The sequence below is a fragment of the Gadus chalcogrammus genome, chromosome 15 (assembly GCF_026213295.1).
Source record: "Gadus chalcogrammus isolate NIFS_2021 chromosome 15, NIFS_Gcha_1.0, whole genome shotgun sequence".
Classification (NCBI taxonomy): domain Eukaryota; kingdom Metazoa; phylum Chordata; class Actinopteri; order Gadiformes; family Gadidae; genus Gadus; species Gadus chalcogrammus.
Genome location: NC_079426.1, coordinates 8580977 through 8592054, shown reverse-complemented (window position 1 = coordinate 8592054; position 11078 = coordinate 8580977). Strand labels below are relative to the sequence as shown.

General features: G+C 49.9%; 2 protein-coding genes across 2 annotated transcripts; one reads left to right on the top strand and one right to left on the bottom strand.

Annotated features, from left to right (window-relative positions):
* Window positions 1-3547: 3547 nt before the first annotated feature.
* aifm2 (apoptosis inducing factor mitochondria associated 2) lies at window positions 3548-7421 on the top strand. The gene is made up of 8 exons (XM_056609729.1): window positions 3548-4071; window positions 4406-4521; window positions 4630-4749; window positions 4971-5063; window positions 5507-5615; window positions 5710-5862; window positions 6357-6557; window positions 6950-7421. Exons 1-8 carry the CDS (start codon window positions 3897-3899, stop codon window positions 7099-7101), a joined length of 1119 nt encoding a protein of 372 aa, XP_056465704.1. The 5' UTR covers window positions 3548-3896; the 3' UTR covers window positions 7102-7421.
* Window positions 7422-7672: 251 nt separating this feature from the next.
* On the bottom strand, window positions 7673-10751 carry LOC130404814 (elongation of very long chain fatty acids protein 6-like). The gene is made up of 4 exons (XM_056609730.1): window positions 10492-10751; window positions 9648-9779; window positions 9296-9447; window positions 7673-9002 (listed from the first exon to the last, which is right to left on the bottom strand). The coding sequence occupies exons 1-4, from the start codon at window positions 10578-10580 to the stop codon at window positions 8554-8556; spliced, it is 822 nt and encodes a 273-aa protein (XP_056465705.1). The 5' UTR covers window positions 10581-10751; the 3' UTR covers window positions 7673-8553.
* Between the last annotated feature and the right edge of the window lie 327 nt (window positions 10752-11078).

The window sequence follows — 11078 nt, the reverse complement described above, 5'->3', positions numbered from 1 at the left end:
GCGGAATGGGCCCCGCCTCCCGACGGCTCTGATTGGACCGTCATTTAAACTCAAGTGGTCCGGAAGTTTGTAACGCACTGCAGTGAAACAGACCGTCTGTGAAGCTATTTGAAAAGGCGAAGACGTCGAAAGAGTCCGACTGTATTTAATCAACAGAATAAAATGCACATGTGCGTGCGTTAAGATACAAGAATCATCGTGACCGAAATAGAGAACCAACTTTATATTAGTTCAGCATTGCAGTGTGTAATGGTAGTGGTTGATGGAGGTGGTGAAATGATGATATCTCCCTAGTAAAATAAAACATTACACTATAATAAATAAAAGACAAGAGCTAGTTTGGAATAATACAACATTTAAATGGGTCTTACTATATAATATACAGGAGTAATATAAAATACTAAAAGTATGATCCTACTGTTTCATATAGGTAAGGTTTATCATAGTTAACATATTCGAATATACATGTTGAGACAAATTTATGCTTTAACATCAGTAACTGATGCCACTTGTTCTACTTTGCTGATCCTCCTCAGTCTGTATGATCCAATAGTGGATCCAAGCCAAGTGTCAGACACATTATGTGTACAAAAGTGAACGAGTTAACTACTCTTCCCATAATCCATTGCTGACCTTTTCCGACTTCAAATCGAAGGGCTCTTCTTGCATCTTTTAACCTTTGTCATTATTATAGTGTTTATATTGTCGGTAAAAGATGTGTCATATATTGTGTTTGGTTTTGTGTGTGTGTGTGTGTGTGTGTGTGTGTGTGTGTGTGTGTGTGTGTGTGTGTGTGTGTGTGTGTGTGTGTGTGTGTGTGTGTGTGTGTGTGTGTGTGTGTGTGTGTGTGCGTGCGTGCGTGCGTGCGTGCGTGCGTGCGTGTGTGTGTGTCTGTGTCTGTGTCAGTAGCAGCGTTTACATGGACACATCTGATCCGATAGAAGTGGAAGAACAGCTCAATCGTAATAGAAAAGGATCAGATATATACGACTCTGATCAGAATATAATTCTATGCGGAATAGAAGAGGTGGTGTAGTCCGCTTTAATAGACATGTATACACTTATTCCAATTAGTTTGGGGTGGGTGCGGCTACTTTTTAACTAAGAGCAGCTGCAGTAGTTTGCAATTGGTCCACTCCGTCGATACATTTATGCACACAGAACTTGAGCTAACATGAATTTGCAATATTTATATATACATATTCAATCCATACATAAATGCAATTTAATAGACTATTGATTATTATTAATTGTAATTTTATTATTTATATATGTATACAATCCATATATCAATGCGTTTGGTACAGTATGTTTACAATTTATACATTTAATACAATCTATATCTATGTATACAATTTGATATGGCTACTATATGCAAAATGTACATGTGTTTTCCACCCCAACCCGGTGCAAACTTTGATAAACATTGAGTCATTCCTCTTCTGGAGTTAGCCGCGGGGAGCTAAGATATCCTCTAATCAGCCATGGAAGAAGTGGATATGCAGGATCACCAACGATGACTAGCCTGATGCGCTCTCCCTCAATGATTTTATCCCCCTAAAATAGTAAGACAGAAGTAAATCATAACTTAATGCCACTGTATATCACAGACAAGTTATAATATGCTTGTTAAACCCAAATCAAGTCTTTCAAGTCCATGAGCTGCAAGTGGTCATCACCACCACTGGGGTTGCTTTGGCCCCTTTTGGGGTCTGTGGATCATAGACTACATGGCCTACTAGACCTTTGTGTTTATGTCAAGGGAAGACGATTGTTAACATGCCAGTAATACATGCAAGTAAATCCAGACAATGTGGGGGGTGTTTCATAATCATAAGAACCGATAAGTTCACATTAAGAGCTTAAAGGAGAAATCCGGTGTAAAATGGATCTGGGATATGGTAAGTATGATAACGAGTTGGAATGTTCGTTTGGGAGCAAAAAAGCGCGTATAGACGCATTCTTAAGTTGGCTGTTTTTAGCCGATTCTACCAAAACGCTATAAACTTGGAACGATGGGGGCATGTGTTATGGTAAAAACTAAATCGTTATTTTAAAACACTCAAAGTCTAGAAGTAGCCCGACACTTCTTTGGTAGTATACTAAAGGTCTTAACATATAAAACGAGGCATTGATATCTTTGTAAGTCTATCAGGGACTCGATTGGCGAACACAGAGCTTGCGTGTTGTTGACGGACGGCACAATCTCTGTGTTCGTCAATCTACTTATCGAGTCTTAAAAAGTTAATGCACTCCCTGCAGCCAATCAGAATTGAGTATTCCCCCAGACCGTGGTATAAAGGTAGTTAACACAATTAAGTTCCTCTCACACTTCAAATAAAGTAACTAAATGTGCGCAAACACCAAAAAATATTGCAAGTGAATTTCAAAATAAAACACTATGTATTTGAAATGAACACAATTTACAATTATATTATTTCACTTATGAAAATCCGAACATCATCATAAAATATGAACTTAAATAAAGCAAATAGGCATTTAGGCTCCTACAATGAGTACTTTCATGAGAGCAGTGTGTTATGGTTTATGAGGTGAATGTTTCTATGTACATCCATCTGTTTACAGTTCAACTATCACCAAACTACTCCACCCATCTATGAACCTCCACCTATACACAGTACAACGTTTTGTTCTAAGTTTTTGTTTAGATTAAAATAGACACTGGCTGCATGATTCTTGATCAAATAAGAATCACAATTTTCTAGCTTAGAATTGAGATGCCGATTCTCTCCAGATTTGTTTTCAATTCAAATGTAGACCGCACTAATTTAACAGATACAGGAGGAAATAGAACAACAAATATCACCTGTTGAAAAACAGGAGGGGTACATGCTTCATGAATCAGACACTGAACAGGGAGACAATCAGTATCTCGTCTTCTCAACCTACAACCTTTGAACGCATCTTTCTGTGATGAGAGAGGTAGGTATGCCTCTTAAACTGTCAACCAGTCAATACAACAAGTCTGTCTACATTGTGAGGCATCAGTGAGGAGTGGAGATATGTCACAATGTTCTGAACTGAACATCCTTCTGAAGGGAGCAAATGATCCCAACAGCTTCTGTATTGAGAGGATTCAGTTATAATGGAGTCATTGAACAGATTACTACACACCTCACGGTGAAATGTCCTCAAGACAAAGAAACGCTGTGTGCGGACGGTTCTCCTCTTCATGAAAAAGGCACAAGGTCCACCACCAGGGAGAGGGAGCTATTAACAGCAGGTCGGAGGTCCGCCACCAGGGGGCGTGGGATGTTTACAGGCGCCTTTATTTGTTCATTTAAATGATGGATTATGTCTTTGATTAAACGATCACTAATGCTAAAAGTAAAAGAAAAAAAGTGTCAAATGTTATTCTGAATGAAGTTGAATAATTCTTATTGATGCATAGTTATTTATTATTTCAATTGAATACGTGTGTACATCTGCATATTGGTGCATTCAATTGATATTTTAACACTGCCAATGTAAGAGGTATGTGTGGTGTAAGTCATAGCAGATTGGTCGAACCGGCATCAGTGGGCGTGGATATTTACAGTGACGTCACGGAACTGAACAGGAAGGTAAACATTCAAGAAAACAGCGATAACTCGGGGTCATCGGTAGCGAGTTATGAGGAAACAGCGAGTTATGAAAGCTTCTTTCGTCAGCTGATATCCTGGTCAAACCTTCCACCCACGCAAAAGTGCCCACGGCCCGTGGGTGTCTGATGCGGAACTTTCCAAAGCTCCAACGAGACCCAGAAGGACTCCATCACGTCCTCCTGCAGGAGGTCTGACAGCGGGAAGTTAGTTCGGGAATCAGCTTTCTGGTTCCTCCCGAAGCGCCGCCAGTTCCCCCGAGCTGAGTGTTTGTGTCCGCGCCGGGACGCTGTGATGGGGGCCCAGGGCTCCGTGCCGGAGGGGGTCCATGTTGTGGTGGTCGGCGGGGGGTTCGGAGGAATCGCGGCCGCCCAGCAGCTGAAGTCCAGCGGTGTCACGTTCACCCTCATCGACCTCAAAGACGCGTTCCATCACAACGTCGGCGCGCTGCGCGCCTCCGTGCAGGACGGTAGTTATATCAAAGATGATGATATAGTAATGTGTTGTTAATGATTATTTATTTGCATATCAGCTGCCTATTTTCAATCCTACGTTACTGATATTTTGCGTGATGAAAAACGCCGGTGTAGTCATCTGGCCAAACGGGATCTGGAATGACGTTATAAACGGATGTTACTCATGTTATTACAGATGGATGCAGCACACCATATTATGGGCTGTTCATCTTCATGATGATGGTTATTCTGGGTTGTTCATCCTCAACATGACGACGATGCGATTATTATGGGCTGTTCACCCTCAACATGCAATGATGATGATGGTTTTTATGTGCTGTTCCTCAGGCTTTGCCCAGAAGACCTTCATCCCCTATGCAGAGACGTTTGGAGAGAGCTTCACCCAGGGACGGGTGGTGCTGGTGGAGCCAGAGGGACAGAGGGTGGTGTTGGAGGACGGGCAGGTGGGTGGGGTGGAGGAGGAAGATCTGAAGGATGGAATTATTGATTGATTGTTTGATTGATTGATTGGGGATCTGAATGAAGGCTTGATTAGGGAGGGTGTCTTCCAGGAGGTACTCTACTCCCACCTGATCCTCTGCACCGGTACGGAGGGCCCCTTCCCGGGGAAGTACACCAGCCCCTCCTCCACCCAGACCGCCGTCCAGAGGTACCAGGACCTCCTCCAGCAGGTGACGTAGCCCGCAGCCCCGGAGACACCAACCACACCCTACAAACCAGCCCCACGCCTGGGGATTAGCCCCAAACACTAGCCCAAGGATACACCATCCCAAGGACACACTAGCCCATACAAACCAGCCATCAAACACTGTAAACACTAGCTTTAAGTCTTCCCTAAGTGTAAGAGTAAGTGTGTGCGTGTGCGTGTGCGTGTGCGTGTGTGTGTGTGTAGATCCAGGCGGCGGGGTCGGTTCTGGTGGTGGGTGGGGGGGTGACGGGAGTGGAGATGGCTGCCGAGATCAAGACGGAGTTCCCAGACAAGAAGGTAGGAATGGTCCTCCCGCCCCAGGACGTAGTCTGTACCCCTCTATAGGTCTGGTTCTCCCGCCCCAGGACGTAGTCTGTACCCCTTCTATAGGTCTGGTTCTCCAGCCCCAGGATGTAGTCTGTACCCCTCTATAGGTCTGGTTCTCCAGCCCCAGGATGTAGTCTGTACCCCTCTATAGGTCTGGTTCTCCAGCCCCAGGATGTAGTCTGTACCCCTCTATAGGTCTGGTTCTCCAGCCCCAGGATGTAGTCTGTACCCCTCTATAGGTCTGGTTCTCCAGCCCCAGGATGTAGTCTGTACCCCTCCATAGGTCTGGTCCTCCAACCCCAGGATGTAGTCTGTACCCCTCTATAGGTCTGGTTCTCCAGCCCCAGGATGTAATCTGTACCCCCTACAGCTCTATGTGTTCTTGAGGGTCCTAAAGGTGTTTCTCCCGGCAGGTGGTCCTGGTCCATTCCCGGATCCCCCTGGCCGACCCGGGCCTGCTGGCCAGTGTCAGGCAGCAGGCGAAGGAGGTCCTGATGGAGAAGGGGGTGGAGCTGGTTCTGGGTGAGACCTTGTGGCGGGGCTTTAGACCCCTGATCACCACCAGTGTCTGTCTGAAGGCCGTGGTGAATGAGTCCTTCTCTCTGGCTCCGGGCAGGCCAGAAGCTGTTGGGCCTGGAGGGGGTGGAGCTTAACGTGACCCGGAGGAACCAGCTTCTGACCACAGACCAGGGCACGGAGATCAGGGCCGACCTGGTCATCAGCTGCACCGGGCAGAGGGTCAACTCTGCTGCCTACGCATCCGGCCTGGGTGAGTCTAGACCACCACCCCCCAGAACACACACTGGGTGAGGCTAGATCACCGCCCCACAGACCCCACACTGGTTGAGTCTATACCACCACCCCCCAGAACACACACTGGGTGAGGCTAGACCACCACCCCCCAGACCCCACACTGGGTGAGTCTAGACCACCACCCCCCAGAACACACACTGGGTGAGGCTAGACCACCGCCCCCCTAGACCCCACTCTGGGTGAGTCTAGACCACCACCCCCCTAGACCCCACTCTGGGTGAGTCTAGACCACCACCCCCCCAGACCCCACTCTGGGTGAGTCTAGACCACCAGCCCCCCAGACCCCCAAGCCTGGGTAAGGCTAGACCACCATCCCCCAGACCCCACCGCCAGTCTATACCACCACCCCCCAGAACACACACTGGGTGAGTCTAGACCTACGCCCCCCCCCAGACCGCTAGAGAAGGTCCCTGATGAGGATCTAATACTGAACTCCTTGTTCTTCTCCAGCCGACTGGGTAGCAGAGGATGGATCTCTGAAGGTGAACCCCCACCTCCAGGTGGGGTCGCACCCAAACATCTACGCCATCGGAGACTGCGCCAACATCCAAGAGCCGAAGATGGCTTACCACGCCGGGCTCCACGCCGCCGTCGCCGTTAGCAACATCACCAACAGCCTATCAGGGAAGGATCTGTGTACCTACAGCACAGGTAGCTCCCAGCACTATCTCACACAGGTAGCATCTAGCTCCCATCACTAACTCACACCACTAACTCACACAGGTAGCATCTAGCTCCCAGCACTATCTCACACAGGTAGCATCTATCTCCCAGCGCTAACTCACACAGGTAGCATCTAGCTCCCATCACTAACTCACACAGGTAGCATCTAGCTCCCATCACTAACTCACACAGGAAGCAACAAGCTCCCAATCGTTAACTCACACAGGTAGCATCTATCTCCCAGCGCTAACTCACACAGGTAGCATCTAGCTCCCAGCGCTAACTCACACAGGTAGCATCTATCTCCCGACGTTGACTTAGCCCTGCGTTGTGTTGCTAGTTCACTGCACCGTGTTGCTAGGTAACTGTTGTGTTGCTAGGCAGCGTGACCATGCTGGTGGCCCTGGGCCGGGACGCGGGCGTGGGTCAGTTCAACGGCTGCCGCCTGCCGCGCATCGCCGTGGTGCTGGGCAAGAGCAAGGACCTGCTGCTGTGGAAGAGCTGGAGGGACATGGGCCAGACCGCCCCCTGACCCGGGAGTGACCCGGACCAGACCACCCCCTGGACTAGACCCAGACCGCCCGTGACCCAGCAGTCGGTCGTCGTGGAGACGGCTCTGACCTCCTCAGGTTCAGAGCTCAAATTGTGGCGACAGTTTGGCCACTGGACCGATACTGTTCCCCAAGTGACCTCTGCCTTGACCCCAGACCTGGTGGTCGTCTACCTCCGGCCCCCTGCTGGGTGGACTGTAGTTTGGCCACATATGCATCTCACGACCTCAATTAAAACTTTGTCACATTATTGCACTTGAATAAACACGTTGCAGATCAATGAGCCGGAGATTGGTGCCAAGCTTTACACTCAAATGTTCTTTATTACTTTTTTTTTCAAAACATTAAAATAGTTTCCAAACTTTAAATAAAATGTAACAGGAGTTTGATCTCAGATTGCTTCATTCATAACCTTGGTTACATTCAACAAGCTAAAGTCGGGCCGTGTGGCCGGCCTTCCATTGCTCTTCAATACTTGTTTGTTGTCATACTTGGTAGCTTTACAGTGCAGACAGTTTACATTCCGATTAAATCTTCTCTAGGGAACAACCCCCCCCCCCCAGCCAACCAGGTCCTTTATAAAGACCAGTATATTCTCCATTTGACTTTTGGAAAGATTTTACCAGCAAGATGTGTAAATTATCTCTCCAAAACGTGTGAACATCAACTCTTAGTAAACATTTATCACACCAAAATTCTGAATGTGTTCCTTACTTGGAACCATTAAAATCGGTCCATAGAGGTAGGTAGTAGATTGTGTATAGTTTTAAAAAAAATGCCCACTAGAGGGCAGTGATGAGCTGAACACAGCGGCCCACGAGAGGGCAGTGATGAGGGGAACCCCGAGGAGCCACTGAATAAATTATTAAAGATTTAGAAAACAAACATAAGGACTGACTTGAGCCCGGGGAGAAGTCCCAGCTCTTCAGAACACGCTAACAGATCAACCAGCGTCCACCTCCGTGTCGGGACGACCCGAAACGGGACTCCACCCAGAGAGCTCAGGGATGTCGAAGAACCGGCGGACCGAGAGCCGGCGCCGCGCCCTGAGAGCGCCTGCAGGCTCCGCCCTCTCCTCTCAGCACTCCTCAGCCGCCGCACTGGTCCGACCGGTTCCCCGGGTAACGCAGCATCGCTCGGTTGCCAAGAAACACTTCAATGAGGCCATGAGTCTGGAATGCGGGTGGGTGAATGATGCAACGTCCCACCCCCACTGGGGGGGGGGGGGGGGGGTGAGGCAGGAAGGTTGCGCGTCTTCATGGCAGGTGAACCCAGCAGACCTGACACTGCTAAAAAAGGCATGGCTATAAAACTGGTATACTGCAGAACCGGTTCCAACCAGACTGGTCCCGCAGCACCTCGCTGGTTGGAGAGATTCTTTAAAAAAGGTGAGGTCCCCTCCCGGCCCCTGGGGCCCCCCTGCCCCGCGGGCCCTAGTCCAGCTTGGAGGTCTTAGGGCTCTTGGGGCTCTTGGGGGGCGCGCGGCCCCTCAGGTAGGTCTGGTAGAAGAACTGGGTGAACAGCACCAGGTAGCTGAAGTACATGAGCGAGGCCCACACGATGTTGTCCAGGTGGGAGGGGCAGTCCCCGCTCTGCATCCAGCGGTACACCAGCGCGCTCACAGTCACGCCCATCAGCATCTGGCTGATCTGGGCGCTGGTGATCAGCATGGCCAGCGGGCGCGGCACGCGGACACCCGCCGCGCGCGCCGCGTAGTACGAGTACATGAGCGCGTGCACCGAGAAGTTCATGGTCATGAACCAGCCGCCGCCCGCCACCGTGTCCTTGTAGGAGTACCAGGAGTAGAGCAGCACCGTGATGTGGTGGTACCAGTGGAGGAAGATGAGGCGCTGCTTACGGAGCACGATGAACAAGGTGTCGCCTGGGGATGGACGGCACAGACGGGTCAGCCAGGAGCAGGTAGGGGTTAGACAGTACAGTCCGTCCAGCAAGGTTAGACAGTACAGACAGCTCAGCCAGGAGCAGGTAGGGGTTAGACAGTACAGTCCGCTCAGCAAGGGTAGACAGTACAGACAGCTCAGCCAGGAGCAGGTAGGGGTTAGACAGTTCCGAAGGAACATGGAGTCTGAAGGTATTTTAGGGAGAGTACAATCCATCCAACATTCAGCAGATGATGGACGACCCAGAGGTCGGGGGTCAGAGGGGAGGGCTTACCGAGCTCCGGAGCCTTGCTGAGGACGAAGGCGTAGGCCCAGAACTTGGAGACGGGAGCGTAGTAGAAGCCCTGGTCACAGATGGACCTCCTGAAGCCCCCGGAGGAGAGCACGTAGAGCATGTACCAGCCGGTGCGGACTGCCCCAATGATGCTGAGAGAGCGAGACGCAGAGTGGAAGAGCAAGTTCATCATAAAGCCTGCACAATTCTGACATTCCAGAAAGTGTACCAATATCCAGACGCTGATGGAACGAGGTTCTGCAGCTCAGGGATGGAAGGAGAGGAGAGGGAAGTTCGCCTGCTTCACTCCCTCCACCCGTCTGTCTGCTCCCCGTCTGTCCGCGGTCCTCACCTGAAGACAGCCAGGCCAAGGGACCACAGCACCAGCGGTCGCCTCAGGTTCAGCTTCGGCCGTTCCCTCATGAAGTGCTGCCCTCCGAACACCAGCACCGCATACAGGGCGCAGAACGCAAAGGCCTTGGTCCTACAACACAAGGGATAGAGGATCAGTCAGACCCAGCAGGGGTTAGTGGATCAGTCAGACCCAGCAGGGGTTAGAGGATCAGTCAGTGCCGGCAGGGGTGAGGACCAGGGGTTTCAAAGTACAGGAATAGATCACCCCTAAGGATTTTCCGACTATCAGAATTAAATAATTTATAGCACTTGGCATTATGAATATTGTTAAACTGTTTACAATATAACGGCAGTGATTGAAAGCATACGTGAGAAGGTAGTGAAGACAGTAGAGCCACAAGTCAACAGAAGAAGGTAAATTAACGGCTCTACATTCTGCTCCTCAGCGGGCTCCCAGTTTGTTTACCTACGGATCAAATCAGTTCCCCGGCGACCAGCCCGTCGCTAGATTCACCACACCTGTGGAATACCTGATGACGCACCATGACGGAGCGAGTCACTGGAGACCAGCTCCTCTCAGACCATATAGGCTACTAGGCTAAGTTTCGGTTCTCCCAAACGTGGCTCTGTAGACAGGCTTGAGCCAAATTGAGCTACAAACCAGATAGAAATCAGAGCCGCGCGTCCAGATCAGGCGAGGCCTGAACGCAGGACCCAGATCAACAAGACTCTGGTCTCACGTCGCCCACCAGAGCAGTCGCTAAAGGCCCGATGCCACCAAGAGGGGACCGGGCTGTAGTCCCCCGGCCGTGTGGCTCACATTCCGACAGAAGGAGTCTCACCAGTGGTTCTGCATCCAGTCGATGGCGCTCCTCTCGTCGAAGCTCCTCTCGAACGAGTACTCAGAGAACGGGTAGTCCGTGGCGTTCATCGCTGCTGCTGCTGCTTCTTCCTTTTCTTCTTATTCTTTTTCTGCTGCTGCTGTTCAAATGACACTAAGCCGAGCAGGTGGTTGTGTGTGTGAGAGTCTGCTGGCGTCTGACCTCACCTGCTTTCAGACCCGAATAAAAGCCTATTAGCGAGGGGCGGGGCTTAAGCGCCAACCTGCCAGATAGGTGAACAACGCCCCTCCACCACGCTGTCGAAGTGAGGAGTAGAGCACGAGGACAGGTAGTACAGCTCCTAAAAAAACCCGCTCATCTTCACCAGAGGTTAATGTAACCTGGAAATGAGCAGGGGGGTCATTGGTCATTGGTGAATTACACACACTGAGGGCATACACACTGAGAGCACACACACTGAGAACATACACACTGAGAACATTCACACTGAGACACACACTGAGAACACACACACTGAGACACACACTGAGAGCATATGAGACACACACTGAGAACATATACACACTGAGAACATACACACAGATATT